At 42.6% G+C, this 19192-nt stretch overlaps 2 protein-coding genes across 2 annotated transcripts in view; one reads left to right on the top strand and one right to left on the bottom strand.

Annotated features, from left to right (window-relative positions):
• The window catches only part of ANGEL1 (angel homolog 1), a 137304-nt gene that overhangs the window by 17866 nt on the left and 100246 nt on the right, over positions 1–19192 (top strand). The window contains exon 2 of the mRNA XM_065595574.1: positions 12456–12491. Within this exon, the coding sequence (XP_065451646.1) occupies positions 12456–12491 (36 nt within the window). The remainder of the gene's footprint in view (positions 1–12455; positions 12492–19192) is intronic.
• The window catches only part of LRRC74A (leucine rich repeat containing 74A), a 37708-nt gene continuing 20270 nt past the window's right edge, over positions 1755–19192 (bottom strand). The window contains exons 11-13 of the mRNA XM_008164907.4: positions 17731–17838; positions 16518–16603; positions 1755–9612 (exon numbers count right to left, since the gene is read on the bottom strand). Of these exons, the coding sequence (XP_008163129.2) occupies positions 8988–9612; positions 16518–16603; positions 17731–17838 (819 nt within the window). The 3' untranslated portion in view covers positions 1755–8987. The remainder of the gene's footprint in view (positions 9613–16517; positions 16604–17730; positions 17839–19192) is intronic.

Here is a 19192-nt window from a genome sequence, read left to right as displayed (position 1 = left end):
ACAAGCTGTTTTATTTCCCAGCACTGAAGTGGGTGCCCCAAGTTCTGTAAGTGCCTCCTGGAGCTGCTTTTGGTTCCTTCCCCTCTGAACAGCACCAAAATGCTACAAAGCAAAAAGAGGTGCTTTCCTTTTGTAGATGAGACATTATTTTTTATCTTGTTTCAGGCAAAACCAACTGTGTTCAAAACCTGTGACTGCAGCAGCCACAACACTGAGGGAAGGGAAATCTGGTCCCCCCCTCCCCCCCCAGCAGTTGTGTCGGAGGTGGACGGGGAGGGCTGCACACTCACATTTCCTTGTTTTGTTTTGGAGCCTCCAATAAGTAGCAGGATTTTTTTTTTAAAACCTATTTCTACAGCCTGAAGGAAGGAATTAAAAAAATGGGTTCTGGAAGAGGAACAAGTATGTTCCAAATTACGGAAAAGGAAGTTAAAGGTTCAAGTACGTGAGATCTGACTCCGCCTGTGTCTGTCTCCACCCCCTAGAGAGACGCTTGTGTTGTGGCTTTTCCACTGCGCAGCAAAACAATGTGACATTGGGACTAGACCGCCCAGTGATCCATGGGAGCACAGGGGTGGTCCCTCTGCAAAGAAACAGCCCTGCAAAGTTCAACCTTAGCCATCCAGCCTCTGCTGTGTCTCAGTGGCAGCCCTGGGCCTCACGCGCTCTCTTTGGCTCACAAAACCGTTGCCTAACTGGACTTTAAGTGATTTAAAAAAAACCTTTTCTCAGTAGAGTTTGTTTTGAGTTGGGCCTTTTTGTTGCGTGTGCGTGTGTGTATTTGTGTAGGAGTTTTCCCTGGAATGTGCCAGGGATGTACTTCTAAGAGTAGAGTGCCCTCTGCCGGCTGTAAATGGAAGAACAGCCAACCAATCCCGTCCAGAGCTGCTATGTGAAGCTCGGGGTTGAACAGTATCCTCCTGCACACTCCTAGAGAAAGACAAAGAGATAGACACACAGACACATAATATACTAGGTGTAAACTTTAAACTACATTCAAAGGGGACAGGTGATAAAACCCAACAGACAGATATAAAAAAGGTGACCTTAACAGAGGGTTGGTGAGGGGAAATGGAAAATTACAATAGGGTCATTAGGCGCAACAAGTGGACTAAAACTGTGTGGTGGGGAGAATTAGCTCAGCATCTTAGATCTGCATTACGTATGTAAGAAGTATGGGGAATAAAGAGGAAGAACTGGAAGTATTAGTACATAAGCTAAATTATGACTTAATTGACATCACAGAGACTTCATGGGATAAATCTCATGACTAGAATATTGGTATAGAGGTGTATACTTTATTCAGGCAAGACAGGCAGAGAAAAAAGGGAGGAGGTGTTACATTGTGCATCAAGAATATATACTCTGAGGTCCAGAAGGACGTGGGAGGCAGACCAACTGAAAGTCTCTGGGTGAAGATAAAAGGGGAGAAAAACAGGGGTGATGTCATGGTCGGGGTCTACTACAGACCACCAAATCAGGAGGAGGAGATGGATGAGGCATTTCTAGAACAAATAATACAAATATACAAAACACAAGATCTGGTAGTAATGGGGGACTTTAACTACTCAAACATCTGTTGGAATAGTAATACATCAAAACACAAAATGTCCAATAAATTCTTGGAATGTATTGGAGACAACTTTGGTTCAGAAGATGGAGGAAATAACGGGAGGGAGGGAGGGAGGAGCCATTTTAGACTTGATTCTGACCAACAAGGAGGAATTGATAGCCAATCTGAAGGTGGAAGGCAATTTTTGTGAAAGTGAGCACGAAATGATGGATTTCATGATTCTAAGGAGAGGAAGGAGTGAAAGCAGCAGAATAAGGACAATGAACTTCAAAAAGCAGACTTTAACAAACTCAGAGAACTGGTAGGTAAGGTCCCATGGAAACAAAATCAAAGGGAAAAAGGAGTTCAGGAGAGCTGGCAGTTTTTCAGAGAGACAATATTAAAGGCGCAACAGCAAGCTATCCTGATATGAAGGAAAAACAGTCAGAGGCCAATATGGTTCCATTGGGAACTCTTTAATGAACTGGAAATCAAAGAGAAATCCTATAAAAAAGTGAAAACATGGAAAGATTGCTAAGGATGAGTACAAAAGACTACATGCACATGTATGGACAAAATCAGAATGGCTAAGGCACAAAATCAGTTATGTTTAGCAAGGGACATAGAAGGCAATAAAAAAGGTTCTATAAATACATTAGGATCAAGAGAAAGATGAAGGAAAATGTAGGTCCTCTACTTAGCGGGGAAGGAGAACTAATAATGGATGATATCAAGAATGCTGAGGTGTTGAATGTCTGTTTTGCTTCAGTCTTCATAAAAAGGTTGATTGTGACCAGATACTTAATAAAATGCTAACAACAAGGGAGAACACAAGTCAAAATAGGGAAAGAAAATAAGTTAGATATATTCAAGTTGGCAGGGACATATGAAATTCATCCTAGGGTACGTAAAGAACTAGCTGAAGCAATCTTGGAACCATTAGAACTCATGGAGGACAGCTGAGGTCCCAGAGGACTGGAGAAGAGCAAACATTGTACCTATCTTTAAAAGGGGGAACAAAGAGGACCCAGGGAATTATAGACCAGTCAGCCTAATTTCAGTTTCTGGAAAGACACTGGAACAAATGATTAAACAATCAGTTTGTAAGCACCTCAAGGATAATAGGATTATAAAGAACACCCAGCATGGATTTGTCATGAACAAATCATGCCAACCAACCTAATTTCCTTCTTTGACAGGGTTACTGGTCTAGTGGATAGAGGGAAAGCTGTAGACATGATATATCTGGATTTTGGTAAGGCTTTTGACACAGTCTCACATGATATTCTCATAAGCAAACTAGGGAAATGTGGTCTGAATGAATTTACTGTAAGGTGGGTGCACAACCGGTTGAAAGACTGTACTCAAAGAGTTGATATCAATGGTTCACTGTCAAGCTGGAAGGCTGAATCTAGGGAGGTCTCACAGGTCTGTCCTGGGTCTAGTACTGTTCAATATTTTCATTAATGTCTTGAATAACGCTTTGGAGAGTATGCTGATAAAAATCTGTGGATGACACCAAGCTGGGTAGGATTGCAAATACTTTGGAGGACAAGATTGGAATTCAAAACAACCTTGACAAATTGGAGAATTGGTCTAAAATCAACTATATGAAACTCAATAAAGACAAGCAGAAAATACTACAAATCAAATGCACAACTACAAAATGGGGAAATAACTGGTGAGGCAGTAGTACTGCAGAAAAGGATCTGGGGGTTATAGTGAATCACAAATTGAATAAGAGGCAACAATATAAGGCAGTTATAAAAAAGTCTAACCTAATTCTAAGGTGTGTTAACAAGAGTTTCATATGTTAGACACGGAAGGTAATTATCCTGCTCTACTTGGCACTGGTAAGGCCTTAGCTGGACTACTGGGTCCAAGTCTGGGCTCCACACTTTAGGAAAGGTGTGAACAAATTGGAGAAGGTTCATAAAAGAGCAACAAAAATGGTAAAGGTTTAGAAAACCTGATATATGGGTTTAAAAAAACTGGGCATGTTTAATCTTGAGAAAAGAAGATTAAGTGGGGTCCTGATAACTGTCTTCAAATATGATAAGAGCTATTATAAAGAGGATGGTGATGAATTGTTCTCCATGTCCACTGAAGGTCAAACAAGAAGTGATGGGCTTAATCTGTAGCAAGGGAGATTTAAGTTAGATATGAAAAGCTTTCTAACTATAAGAATAGTTAAGCACTGGAACAGGCTTCCAAGGGAGGCTGCGGAATCCCCATCATTGGAGGTTTTTAAGAAAGGTTAGACAAACACCTATCAGGGATGGTCTAGATATACTTGGTCCCTCTTAGCAGAGGGGCCTGGACTAGATGACCTTTTGTGGTCCCTTCTAGCCCTACATTTCTAAGATTCTACATTTGTGGAATGAGTCAAAACTAGGACCTGTGTGATGCCAATGGGTGGCCAGGCATGAGACAGCTCATGGTGTCTTCAGACTTTTGATACTGACATGACACCTAGTGGCCAAGACAGGAAACTGTCTGTATGTCGTAAAAATTCCTGCAAAACAGGATTGCTCAGTTCCAGTAACAAGTCTGTGTGTCTCAAGGCATCAGGAGGCAGGGGGCTGAAGTTTAGGTCTTCCATTCTGGCTATTATTATTATTAGTTTAATGTAGCACCCATGATGTCCTACTTGCTTTCCATCCATACAAGAATAGATGATTCCTGCCCCAGAACGCTCACAGTTTCAGGCCTGATTGACGGACAGATTTTGAACTGGTCTAACTGTTTCAGACAGGGATGGGATTATTTTTTATCAAAATAGCTATGCCAGGACATCCCTGATGTGGATACAGTTATACTGGTATGAAGGTATAAAGGTGCCTCATACCCATAGAGCTTATTTCCCTTTCCAGGAGATGGGGTGGGGGTGTTCTACTGCTTTAACTATACAGCTATAGTTAAAACAACACAACTTTTGTATGTAGACAATCCCTAAAGAAGGATAGACAGACATAGACTGAAGTCAGGGATTTTCTCTACAAATCAATAAGCTTCACTTTAGGCACATACATGCCAATTGTAAATGCTTCCCCTTTAACTACCTCATTGCTCAAAGCCTCTCACTCTGGTCCTAAACAACATAGAGTCCTTGCAGAAAGCAGGATTTAGGTATTCATTTGTATGGAAAACATTAGGTCTTTATTTTCAAATTGTTTGTTTTTTAATTTTTGTAAATCTGTTAAAATTTTTGCACTTGCAAGAAAATAAAAATAACATTCAGATACTACTTGTTATTTATCAAAACATAATGACCATACAAGCCAAATCTCAGAACAGATTCAGTAATAAAATCATGATAATCATTTTTCCCGATATTTCATGTAAGCATCATGTACTGCAATCAAGCCAGTGCCTCATTTGTCTTGTTCCGTCATCACGATTCTCCTTCTTCACTGGTCTCATTTGTGCCTACTATTCTGGGTGCTCTTATTAGGCCTCTAGTGAAATTTTTCTAAAAAGGTCTTGATCCTGCAAATGCTGCAGCCCCAGGACACTCACTTAAGTCTTTGGAAGCCAGGGAGCTCTGAGGCCCAACTTGTTTAACTTTCCTTCTTTGTAAATTCTAATACTAATGGTTGAAATTTCATTGGGTAAAAGGAAAAATAGACTCATTTGTACATGTGTTAAGAGAGTACTCAGACTGGTGCATTTTGAACACGGAAATCACATCTAGTCCTTCTATGCTTTTATTTGTTGCGTACCCACATTTTATGTACATTGGGCCTGATTCTCCTCTCATCTACACTGATGTAAATCAGGAGAAACTCCATTAAATTCAGTGCATTTACAGAGGAGTAAAACAGGTTTAAGTAAGAGGACAATTGGGCCCATTATGTGTTTATGTGTATATATAAATACATATGTACACACACGGGGGAGGGGGGGCTGGGAGGGAGAAAGGACTACTGCAAACTGAAACAGGAGAATGTGAAACAAGCTTTTCCTGAAGAACTGCACAACCAACTTGTAACAACTGATGCAAACTCTAATAACGTTAAGGAAAATTGGGCATCTTTTAGAGACTCTGTATACTCAGCTTCATCCAATACTCTCTGTTCCATCACACGTAAACATCAAGATTAATTTGATGAAAACGATACTGACATAGGGGAACTATTGAAAGAGAAACATCAGTTCCATAAAGCCTGTGTAGAAGACAGCACTTCAACATCTAAGAAGCCAGCCTTCAACAACATCAAAAGGCCTGTCCAATGCAAACTTAGAAAAATGGAAAACTCATGGCTAAGCAACAAGGCAGATGAAATTCAGTCCTACCCAGACAGGAATGACATGAAGAACTTCTATGATGCTCTGAGGACAATCTACGGGCCACGGTCATCAGGAACATCTCCAATACTGAGTGCTGATGGCACCACACTGCTCACTGATAAAGAAAAGATACTGCAAAGGTGGGCAGAACACTTTAACCACATCCTCAATCAACAGTCATCTATTAGTGAGAAGGCAAATGATCGACTGCCAAAGATCGATATCAACACATCTCTTGCTGATCCCCCAATGCTGATTGAAACTGTGAAAGTGATTGACCTGCTGTCAAATGGCAAAGCACCTGGAGCAAATGTTATACCAGCTGAAGTCTACAAGGCCAGAGGCTCACACATGGCTCTGAAACTGATTGAATTTTTCCAATCAATGTGGACTCAAGGAACTATATCCCAGGAGTACAAGGATGCATCCATTGTCCACTTGTACAAGTGGAAAGGCAACAGACAATCCTACAACAACTATTGGGGCATCTCCCTGTTGTCAGTAGCCAGCAAAATTCTTGACAGAATTCTGCTGACTCACCTTATGCAACACATTGAACAAAGGCTCCTGCCTGAGAGTCAGCGTGGCTTCAGAAAAGGACTCGGGATTATAGAAATGGGGTTTGCAGCTTGTCATCTTCAGGAGAAATGCCAGGAACAGAACTCCAACCTGTACATGACTTTCATTGACCTGACAAAAGCATTTGATACAGTCAGTCAGGAGGGCCTTTGGAAGATCATGGTAAAATTCGGTTGCCAGAGAAATTCATCACAATGGTTCGGCAATTCCATGGTGGCATTCTCGCTCACATTGTGGATGACGGTGACTCATCTGAACCATTCCCAGTCACCAATGGAGTCAAGCGGGGCTGTGTGTTGGCCCCAACTCTCTTCAATATGATGTTCTCTGCCATGCTTATGGATGCTTTTTGTGACTGTGACACTAGAATTGGCATCAGATACCAGACTGAAGGCAAGCTCTTCAATTTGAGGAGACTACAGGTGAAGACGAAGGTACAGGAAGTCACTCTTTGTGATCTTCTGTTTGCTGATGACTGTTCCCTGAATGCCAAATCTGAGTCTGACATGCAGCAGAGTATGGACCATTTCTCTTCAGCTTGTGACAACTTTGGTCTCATAATCAACATCAAGACAGAAGTGATGTACCAGCCTGCACCAGGAAAGCCTTATGTACAGTCTGCTATCACAGTGAATGGCCAAACCCTCCAGGCAGTGGACAAGTTCATCTGCCTCAGCAGTACACTCTCATGTGCAGTTCACATCGATGATGAAACCAATGCCAAAATTGCCAAAGCAAGTGTGGCCTTTGGCAGACTACGTACACATGTGTGAGAGCATAGAGGCATTAGTCAACAAACAAATCTGAAGGTCTACAAAGACATTGTATTGCCAACTTTGATGTATGCATGAGAAACCTGTATGGTGTACAGCCACGATGCTATGAAGCTGAATCACTTTCACGTGGGCTGTCTGAGGAAACTGATGAGGATAAGATGGCAAGACAAGGTCCCAGATACTGAGGTTCTCATATGGGCAGACATTCCAAGCATCCATACTCTGTTGATGAAATCACAGATGAGATGGGCAGGCCATGTCACCAGAATGTCAGATGAGCAACTGCCAAAGAAGATCTTTTATGGTGAGCTAAAGGAGGGAAAGTGCTCTCAGGGAGGCCAAAAGAAATGTTTCAAGGACTCCCTCAAGTTATCCTTGGGGCGGTTCAACACTGATCCAGAGTTTTGGGAAGATCTCGCTCATGATGGTGCTACCTGGCAAAGCCTCATCCATACTGGAGCTACAGTCTATGAGCAGAGGAGAACTGCTGAGGCAGAGCAGAAGCACCAGCAGCATAAATCTCACAACAGCAGCATGTCTGTTCTTAATCAAGCAACCCATAGCAGCATCTATTGTTTAATTTGTCACAGGCAGTTCAAAGCTCAAATTGGCCTGATCAGCCACTCATGTGTTCACAGAAACCAAACCAACCAGTTATGTCATGGTCATCTTCGAATTCTAAGGATGAACAACAACAACAAGCCTCTAACTGCCAGAAGCTGGGACTGGACAACAGGGGATGGATCATTCAATAATTGCCCTGTTCTGTTTATTCCCTCTGAAGCATCTGGTACAAGCCACTGCCAGAAGACATGATCCCGGGCTAGATGAACCATTGGTCTGACCCAGTACAGCCGTTCTTATGTTCTTTGCAACCGCAAGGGCTACAGACCAGTTTTCTAATGCCAGTTTAAATTTTGCACAGTTTTGTGACTCCCCTCACAATGAACGCATCTTTGGGCCCCAGCCTGGGTCTCAGTCCCAAGGTTGAGAACCACTAATACATTTCACGGTTAGGAAGTTTGTACTGCTATGTAACTTAAATTTTCTTGTTCTTGACTGCATCCCATTACTCATTGATACATCTAGTAGGAGTGAAGAATCCCTCTCCTTAATCGGGGAGCAAGGAGAGCACATCCTCATTCCCACTAAATGAGCACATGCAGGGCACTCACATCCCAACCAACAATCACATCCACTTGAGGTACCCGAAATCACCTAGCATTCAAGGGGAGCACACCCAGGACACTCCTACCCATCCAGCACTCTAACCCAGGGAGCACTGTAACCCAAGGCACTGTGAGGTACAACACCCTAACTAGGGGAGCAAACCCAGGGTACCAACAGCTCACCCAGCACTTGAGATAGTGAAGCATGCTTACCTATTCCATCTAACTTGTTCATCAAACCATTTACTCTGTGTTCATCACTGTGGTGGTATCTGACTGCCTGAACACCAGGTTCACCTTTGTTTTGTCATCACGTCAGCTTCCAGGTGACTGTGAGCTAGAATGTGGAGTCCCACTGTCCCTTATGGTGCTGGGTATTATTTCCCCTCACCTGAGTGTATGTGAGAGGTGTGAATTTTAGTAGCTTGCATTTGGCTAGGTAGGGCATTTCTGTAGCACAGCACAGATGAACTGCAGTGAAAAGGAGATAGAAGAAAGGGGATGGGTTTGTTACCAGGAAATAAACCATTCACATCCCTATGTACTATCACCCTCTGAGACCCCCATCACCACTTCCCTGATCCCTTGTTGGGCTGGTCATTTCCCATCACCTCAGTCTTGTCATTTGGATGACTTAGCACTGTGCCCATGCTTCTGTGGTGATGAGGCAGCATGGCAGTTCCTGGCCAAGTAGTGGGACTCGTGAGCAGAACTTCTGGTCTCCCGTGGCATCACCCTGTAAGAAATGGCATTGTCACTAGACTGGGCCTTGGAGTATGTTTCCAGGTCGGAGGTTGCTATGCTGTACTGGGAGTGGGTTTGGGCTTCTGAGATGCTGACGTTGGGCTGGGAGTAAAATTTCACTTCCAGGTCAGAGGTCGACATGTCCCGTGAGGCTGAATGTGGTTCACTCTGGGACAGCTGATGGTTGGAGGGGCCCTTTTGCTCATTGAATGCTGGCTCAGCAGAGTTCTGGCTGCTTGTGGATTCCCCGGTGATGGCTGGTTGGCACCATGAGCTGAGAGAAGTGGTTGAGAAGTGGGCAGGGTCAGACTTGGGCAGTGCCAGTGGCTTCTGGCCAGAACACATCACCAGGGAACTGCGTGATGTGACCATTTCCACGGCACTCTTGAAAGTCTGCAGCACTCTCTCACTCTTGTGCTTCTCCTTCTTCTGCCGTGACTCTTCCCTCTTTAGCTGCCACCGCTGGTCTTGTACCATCTGCTTCTGTGTGTCCACCAGGCTCCTATGCAGCAAGAGATAGTGAAGAGTGGGGGACAGAGAAAATGGAAAGTAAACAGAAGGTTACTGTGGTTGCAGACATCCACCTGTTCCCTCAGGATGCAGAGCCCTACAGTTAAGGGCAACTTGCTGCTCCCTATTGCCTGGGTCCATTCTCTTTTCTGGCAAAGGCAGTAGGCTCTAGATCAGGGGTCGGCAACTTTTCAGAAGTGGTGTGCTGAGTCTTCATTTATTCACTCTAATTTAAGGTTTTGCGTGCCAGTAATACAGTTTAACGTTTTTAGACGGTCTCTTTCAATAATTCTATAATATATAACTAAACTATTGTTGTATGTAAAGTAAATAAGGTTTTAAAAATGTTTAAGAAGCTTCATTTAAAATTAAATTAAAAGGCAGAGCCCCCCGGACCGCTGGCCAGGACCCGGGCAGTGTGAGTGCCACTGAAAATCAGCTCGTGTGCCGTCTTCGGCACATGTGCCATAGGTTGCCTACCCCTGCTCTAGATACTGATGAGCCCAAAACACTATCTTGGATTCGTGTTCTCATGCTTTGGCTTCCTTTGAATCATACACTGTCAAGATCTTGCAGAGGCTACTGCCCCCAGACATCTGAGAGGGTCAGTGTACTGCAGCCTATGCTCTCTGTGCAGTGCAGTGTGGAGGCACAGGCAAGAGCTGTGGGATTCTGTCTGGACTGGAGCTGGGTGACATTTTTCAGATGAAACCTTTTTTCACCAAAGGCTGACTCTGATTGACCAAAACATTTTGTGAATTTGTATTGAACTGGCTGACTTGTTTCAGTTAAAAAATAATCCCCCAAAAGTCCAAAAATGTTTTTACTTTTTGATTTGAAACAATGTTTTGTTTAGAATTTTATTAAAAAATTGTTAAAAGTTAAAAAAAGCTTGAAAATAAAACCTTTTGTTTGGGGGTCAAACTGAACTTTTAAAAAATTATTTTGTTTGCAAAAAAATGTTTTGGGTCACTACAAAATGATTTTTTTTTTCTGGTTTACTCACCAGACTGACAAATCAGTTATCCACACAGCTCTAGTATGGATAGTCTCTGTAGCAGGTAGCTAACTGTAAGTGAAAGTCGCTTTGGATAAGCAGTGTAATGATATCAGAGCATGGGCGGTGATTTCAACCTGCTCCTACTAGACACATTTTGTACCCAGACAATTTTATGTGGAAGTTTTCGTACATTGGATAAACTTGTAATGTGGAGCTCAAAATTTAATTTAATGCAGAGAAGCCATAAGAAAATGAAAGCTCGTAAAACTGTCCTAAAGACTCCATCCCCCCGGTGGGCAGGGGAGGGCCACAAATGCAAGAAACAAGCAGAGATTGTGGTAAACCCCCTTCCCACTTCCTGTAGTTCAGGTGGCCCACAAATATTGCCCCATCGTAGTCCTGAGGAACATCTTTGCTCAGAAAAGTTAGATATGTAAATGATCTATCATGTCCCATCTAGTCTATCCTAGTGCGGGCAGAGCCAGATTCTTCCCTGAAGACTATTCTATTCTAGAGCTTAATTCAGACCTAGTTCTAAATAACCCAAGTGATGGACCTGGGCCTTCTCTTGGCAAGGAGACTACGCCATAATCTGAAATCTCACCCTTAGGAAATATTTCCTGCAAATCACCATATAGTTTCCTTTTTAGAAGAAACATCATCATTTTAAAAAATAGAAATAAAAACCACACCTTCTTCTGAAACAGTTTTAACCAGGGGTCGGCAACGTGTCCATACATGGACACAAGTGTCCATGGTAAAAATTTTGAGGTCCGTGGGGGGCGCTCACCTCGGGCGGCTCCCCACAAGCGGCTCCCTGTACCTGCTGTTGCTGGTGGAGGTGTAGCCAGGTGGCTCTGCACACTGCCTCCGTCCCCCGTCCCCGAGCACTAACTCTGCGGCTCCCAGCCAATTGGCCGGGAACCGTGGCCACGGGAGTTGGGTGGGGGAGGCGGCACCTTCAGACGGAGGCAACATGCCTGCAGAGCTGCCTGTCCGCACCTCCACCAACAACAGCAGGAACGGGGAGCTGCCCGAGGTGAGTTTAGCATGAGGATTGTGCAGATTTAGTCACACATTTCTTCAGGAATCTCAGTTGGATAGTGGGGTTTGGATGGGATTAATGCTAAATATGCATTTTAAAAAATGTTTTAATTGATTTTTAAACCAGAAAATACTTTAGAATGTCATTGCATTGTTAAAATAAGGAAACGGAAGCACATCGCCTGTAAAGAGTCTGGTATGTCTAAGTTTGCTGCTGGCAGGTGCTATAGCATTAAGAATTGTCTTCAGCACTTAGAGCCTGACCCAAAGCCCCTTGAAATTTATGGAAGGTTACCCACTGATTTTAGTGGACTTTGGATCAGGTCCTAAGTGAACTCAATGGAAACCAATTTCTGCTCAGTTGTAAATAATGATTCAATAACTCAAGGGCAACTTTAGACTATACACATTAAATTTTATTTTGGTTAACGGTTAACATTCAACAGTGAAATTCTTTTCCTTGTCCAGCCTTAAAAACCAAGTGGAAATTGGTTTGCAATTTCTGATGCTGGGCTCCAAAGTTTCACCAGTCATGTTAACTTTCATTGGTTTCATGGTTCCCACCCAAAACTCAGGAATGCAGATTTTCACTAGAAAAACTTTGGGCCCAATCTTGCCAACATTTACTCATGAGTAATTTTACTCATTTGTGTAGTTCCATTTAATTCAACATGAGTAAAATCATTAGCAGGTTGTTTTCCCGGATTATTATTATTTATTATTTGTATTATTGTATGGCTAGGGTGCCACACACCATGTCTCCATTAAGCCTTTTTTCTTTTCTAATACAGCTCACCACTTCATCTGCAATCAGAACCCTGTTCTAGGTAAGCTTTCAGAAGACTGCACTGTACTAAACAGGGTAGCTTCCTTTGAACTCAGAGTCTTTTGATATTGGCAATTTTAGATAAACTGCTAACATCTTTTGAACACAGAATATTAAATCTTAAAAGCTAGCAATTGTATTTTTCTAGCTGTCCCCTTCCTCTGCCACGAAGTCTATGTATTTCTAACAAACAATTCATCACTATTGTGTCATTGCAGGAAGAAAGCCAAGTAACTAGGCAATTAATCCAGTAATAAAATAATTTATGTAACGAATTATACATTGTACACATCCAGGCTCTTGATGCCTTGAAACAGATCTTGAAGTCACAGGCTAGAGAAGAGTAATTGCTTATTTTAAATAATAATACTTTGCACTTGTACAGCACCTTTCAGCTAAAAATCTCAATGAATTTATTATTAATTATTATTATTATTATTAGCTAGCTAGCTAGGTTACTGTTTTTTTTCAGTGTGGAAAATTATGTCCGTTATTTTACGGTTTGAATGACTGAATGACATAACCCCACGCCAATGTCCGTCACTAAGTCCGGTAATTTTGTCAAGTGTCCGTCGCGCAACAGGATGGTGCTGATCTCTGGTTTAAACTAGTTTTATTTATAAGTGACCTGTAAAATTCCTAGAAATGAAAGAGTAAAATAAATACTTTCTCTGTGATTTCAGATTGTGTATTTTGTGCATTTGACTGCACTATGGGTACAGTCAATTTCACTGATTCCCTGTATAGTCAATCAGGGCCTGAGCCTGCAGGCATTTACTGCCAGGCCTAGTGATTACTGCTGAGTAGTACCATAGGGTCTGGTTCTCTGCTGCCCTGTATCTATGTAATAATTTACACCTGTGCAAACTGAATGTGAAGTGGGTGTATCATACTAGTAAATCACCATGCTCTCATTCCAACACCTCCCCAACTTTGCATTCAGTTTGTATTGGTGTAAATTACTTCATATATTGTAAACTCTTTGGGTTAGGGACTGTCTTTTTGTTCTGTGTTTGTACAGCACCTAACACAGTGGGGTCCTGGTTCATGACTGGGACTTCCTGGCACTATGATTATGATGATGATGAATAAAAGTGTAGGGCAACAGAGGGTCAGGTCCGCTGATTTCAGTGGTTCTACTCATGCTATCTTGCACTAGGCCTGGCAGTAACTGCTTGAAGGATTGGATCCTTAGTTAGTCAGTTTGCCTTGTCATTTGAGTGGATCTTTCACATAGCAACAGAGGAAATAGAAAAAATGTTGTAAAACTACAAACAGTAGCAAGGGCTGTCAGGGGCTGATGTAGTTTCAAGCACTACATCTAACTCTCTTTAAAAAGTTTAGTAGGCGGCATGGTGGTGGTTGTAGAAATTACAGAAGCCCAGGACACCATGGTTGGGGTGAATGCAAGAGTGTCTTTATTTTCTGTTTACCAAACTCTTAGTTCCTTGTTATGTGCCCACTATATAATAGTGACCTCCCTGGATAGTGGCTGTAAAAAGCAACAGAGGGTCCTGTGGCACCTTTGAGACTAACAGAAGTATTGGGAGCATAAGCTTTCGTGGGTAAGAACCTCACTTCTTCAGATGCAAGGGATCTGATAGTGTCCTTATATTTCATCTTCCTAGCATTCAACCCATTGCCTCCACATAACAAGATTTGAGGGGATTATTTAAACTAGGATCTGGGGGAGAGTTGATGGCAGCAGAGAAGCTCTCAGGTCAGACAAAGGCATCTGCTCGGGATAAAGATACCAGTAATAGAAAGGACAAAATGTATTGGAGGAGAGAGAGATTGAGAACACAGAGGTAAATTCTGGAAAAGTAATAGAATTATGATGATAGTGATCTAATGCTTGGAGATCGGTCTTGTGTTGAGTGTGACTGTTGCCTTAGTTTCCGGCTTCATTGCTTGTAAGAGTTTGCATTGTTGTGAGGAAATACACTTGAGTAACCTTAACTGTAAGTCAATGGAGTTTTTGGATGGGAATTTTGGTGGGGGTAGAAGTTAAGACTTACCAGATAGTAATTGCCAGGATCATCCTTCTTTCTTTTTTTGACAATTGATTCCCCCATAGCTTTTTTCCAATCCTCTAGTACAGCACAGTTTGTTAGCAGCACAGTCAATTTTTAGCAATTCTCCAAACATCCTAAAGTACATTTCATCTGGATCTGCTAATTTGTACCTGTTCATATTTTCCAAGGTATTACCTGTTTATCATATTTAAAAGTTCTCCATTACTTATTAGTAATTGTCAGACCTCTTTATTTTTCTTGTTAAAGATTTTAAAAAGCAATTCAGTATCCCAGCAATTTTAGGTCTGTCATGGATTTCATCCCACTCCTGCCTTTCTAGTATTTCTCTCCCCCTGGATATATTTGTTTAAACCCTTATTTCTCTTAATCCTTTTGGCAGCATTAAGTGTGGCTGCTCCCCTCTTTAATTCTCCTCCTGCCTTCAAGGTCCCTATATCAAGGCTGCTAAGATCTGTCTGGTGGTGTTTGCACAGGACTTCATTTAGACCTCGACCACACTGCTCCAGAAAGGGGGCAATAGTAGCATATAACTCCACAGGACTCCCCCATTACAGCCCTCCTCCTTCTCTCTCTCTGCAAATAAGTGCAGCACTCCCAGATTGTGGAGCAAGATGTGCTGGTACTTGGCCTCTCATGGAGCTATCTTCTCTCTCCTTGGTCAACGGGACTATACTACAACCTTCACAAACCTGTCCCAGACATGTAGGGGAATGTAAACTTTATTTTCTAGATTCACTAGCCTTGACTACCAGAAGTCCCACATTCCTCTATTTTTCCAAGCCATGGGTCACTTTGTTTTAGCTTCTTTCCAGCACTTATCCTTCCACCTTTCACCAGCTGACCTGCCTCCTGGCTTCTCTCCTAAGGTTCCTCCTCCTCCTCTTCTTTAGGCTTCTGTGCTGGCTGCTTCTCTTTTAAATAACTGATTTAAAAGGTGAAAGAAGAGAAATCAGGATTTAAAACCAGTTTAATGAACCTCCTCCCTCCTCCTAGATGCCTGAAAGACACTGAGAAGGCCATGAAAAAATTGTCTGAGGTGGGAGCAACCTGGACATCAAAGTTAGACCTGTCCCATCTCTTGGCTACCTGTGTGACAGTAACACTATGGCACATGAAATAGACCCAGCTGGATAGAAATAGATTAACATTTGCAAAACTGGCCCCTGTGCTTCAGATCTTAAATGTAGGCTATAATATGAAATATTTAAAATCCATGGTGGTATTTGAAGGGTAAGGATATTGAGGCAAAATTATCAGAGCTTTGAGATCATCAGTCGCATCTGAGACTACAAATCTAGGGGCAATTTCCATTCCCAGGACAAGTGGCTTGGCCTGCAGCTCCTAACAGCCTTGGAGTGTCTGACCACTTAGACTCTCAGAACTTCCACACTACTGCTATAGGCTGATATTTATTCAAAATTATGGAAGGCACTGAGGTTTGAAAGTAGGTTTGTGCGGAAGACCGGGACCCCTAAGAAGAAGGATCATAGAAGGAAGCAAAGAAATGGAGGTCTCAGGATGGAATAGAGGGTCTGAAAGCAGAGATTTGCTGCCTTTCTGGAATCTTCTCCTGGATTTCAGAGGGGAGGGTGATGCTGAAAAGATACCTGGAGAGTCCATAACTGTCACACAACAACATGTGCAGCCGTGAAAATGCCATTCCGCTGTGAGATTCATGCCATTTCACAGCAGGTTTGGGAAACATGAGGGATTTTGTGTTATATGAGAAGAGTGCAGAAAAATATAGAACTTCTGACCTGGATCAAAAGGGTTGCTATGCATATAGCTGGTAATCTCACCTCTAGGCTACTCAAAAATGCAGTCTGTATCATGTGAGATGGATCCCTGAATGACCAACGCCATGTGCCCCAGCTGTGTCCTCCCCTCCAGAGCGAACTAGTATAGGTTCATTCAGTGTCAATCAGAACTGAGACAAATAAAGAAAAGAAGAAAATGAGAGAGAAAGCAAGTGCAGGAGATGCTTCACTCACCTGTAATCCACCATTCCTGTCCGGTGTCGGTCCAATTTGTGCACCAGTTCTCCAATCTGGGCTCGATCTAGTGGAATTCTTGATTGCTGGTTGGAGAAGGGAGAAAGGAGACTTGTGATTATCTCCCCTTTTGTGGCTCCCAGTGGCTGAAATACAAGTGGTGCCAGAAAAGCCTGGCTTCTTTGCACACAGAACTCTTTTTACCAGCATGGGAAGCGTTCACTATTTAATAACTAGGTGAATAGCCTGGAGCAATTAGAAAGGGAGGGAAGAATTTCACCAGGTGGCAGAATCCACTTACCGAAGATTCAAGAAAAAATGCAGTTGTTTTTTGCACCCCTTGTTTGTCAGGTGTAAATAGGATTAAACATTGAACTGTGGACGCTAGGGTGACCAGATGTCCCGATTTTATAGGGACAGTCCCGATTTTGGATCTTTTTCTTATATAGGCTCTTATTACCCCCCACCCTGTCCCGATTTTTTACATTTGCTGTCTGGTCACCCTAGTGGACGCTTTCTCACAGGCACCATAGTTAGAGCCAAGGAGGGAATTTTTCCTCAAGATGTGTTGGCAGGGACTGGAGTGGCTTGGCTTTTTCCCATAGAACTGAGCAGAGATCCTCCATAAAATCCAATAGACATATTCCACACAATTAGTCTCCTTTCATCATCTATGTTTCTTTTAAGTACCCTGGAGGAACCAGGATAGGTGGGAGTTGGAATACTGGGATTTTACATGGTTAATGTTATTCCAGAATCAGGGCCAGCTCCAGGGTTTTGGCTGCCCCAAGCAGCCAAACAAACAAACAAAAAGCTGCGATCGCGATCTGCGGCGGCAATTCGGCAGGAGGTCCTTCGCTCTGAGCAGGAGTGAGGGACCGTCCGCCGAATTGCCGCCGAACAGCTGGACATGCCACCCCTCTCCGAAGTGGCCGCCCCAAGCACCTGCTTGGTAAGCTGGTGCCTGGAGCCGGCCCTGTCCAGAATGGATCCATGGCTATTTTGCCATCCACATCAGATATTAGGTCTCGTGGCATTTCCTTTGGGCCTCATTCAGGGGTGTTTCTCATGGCACATGTGGAGTTAGCCTAGTGGTGTGAGCTTCCTCTCAGCAGGACTAAACCAGCACCATCTGGGGGCTTCTGCAGTGTGAGCTTCCTCATAACAATACCCTTCCCTGAGAAAATTAGAGGACACTGTTTCTGAAGCACACCTGCATCATGGCTTTCCGGAATTCTGCCACAGGGATCTTCATACTTCCGTTTTTGTCCATGTTTCTAAAGAAATCCCAGAGTCTCAACTTGCGCTCATCCAAGTAATTCTAGCAGAAGCAGAGAAACAAAGATAAAACTTCCCTAGGGAGACTATTCTGCAGTCTGGTGTCTCTCTAGGTATTTATACTGTGCTCATTATTGTGGTATCTGAGCATCTAATGGAGCCCTTTGTTCTGATTTTCAGGCTAAATTTTCCTTTATTCAGGTTCATCCCGTTCTTCCTACTTAGACCCCATTGGAACAACCCTAAATAATTCTTCTGTCTCCTTGTTCTTTAGCCTTCAAATATTTATATATGATTCTCAAGTCCCCACCCCACAAGACATTGTTTGATCAAATGATAAATATTTAGTTCTTTGGATCTATCCTCCTAAGTCAATCCCTTCCTCCAGATGCCTGATCATTTTTATTGCCCTTCTCTGAACTCCCTACAGTCTGACAATGTCTTACTGGTCCCAAGGGGTCAAGACCTGAATGCAATATTCCAGGAGAAATGAGCTAAAGTGCCATTGAGAAGTGAAGTCAGGAAAGTAACTGAAGTACTTCTCTGGTGGATTGTATTTACTGAGGGACAACCTATCCTATATTCTCAATTACTGAGCGACAATCTACACTCATTACTATATTTGCTTTCCACAAGCTACTTTTAGTATAACTTTTCATGAGTGATGTACCTGAATATTTGGATGCTAATATTTAAACTGTATTATTAAATTTATCAGCCTTAATTTGGGATATTGCAGATTATGTACCATCTGTATTTTATGACTTTTTAAACCAAACTTTGTACTTTTGGATAATTTAAGCATTATACCCAGATGTATATAAACTCTTTCTTTAACCCATGTATTAGATAATTTTAACATTAGCTTTAATAATTTTTTTTTATTCCTGATGCCATGCAGCGAGGAACTAGCATTTTCTTGCTGTAAGCTGCGGTGCTTTTGCACATGCAACCCAAAACAGCTTTGTCTATTTTTGATACCATATTCTACTGCAAACACATATCATCTTTGCTGTTCACTCTCATCCCAGGTCTGTGTTGGTCACCAAGATCTGTACGCACAGTGAACAGTTCTCTGTGGCTCTCACCACCTCTCCCATCTTCAGTGCAACCAGCTGTTCCAAGTGCACCCAGGTTGTACACTAGAGCTCCTAACACCTTGTCTAGATCCCAGCACACTTATTCAAAGCCACATATACAGTGTTGCAGAGGTTAACTGGTTAATATTCTGCTTAGCCACTAAGGAATGCAGCCAGGTTAGTAGTAGCAGCCTGGTCGTGAAAACTTTTTTTATCCAGATCACCTTCTTTTTGCGGCTACAGACTTAACACAGCTGCTACTCTGAAACAGGTCTGATTGTATGACTCTCCTGTCCCAGCAAGGGGGACATCGCCACC

This window comes from Chrysemys picta, chromosome 4 (genome assembly GCF_011386835.1).
Source record: "Chrysemys picta bellii isolate R12L10 chromosome 4, ASM1138683v2, whole genome shotgun sequence".
Classification (NCBI taxonomy): domain Eukaryota; kingdom Metazoa; phylum Chordata; order Testudines; family Emydidae; genus Chrysemys; species Chrysemys picta.
The sequence above is the reverse complement of the archived record's forward strand: the minus strand, read 5'-3'. Positions and strand labels throughout refer to the sequence as shown.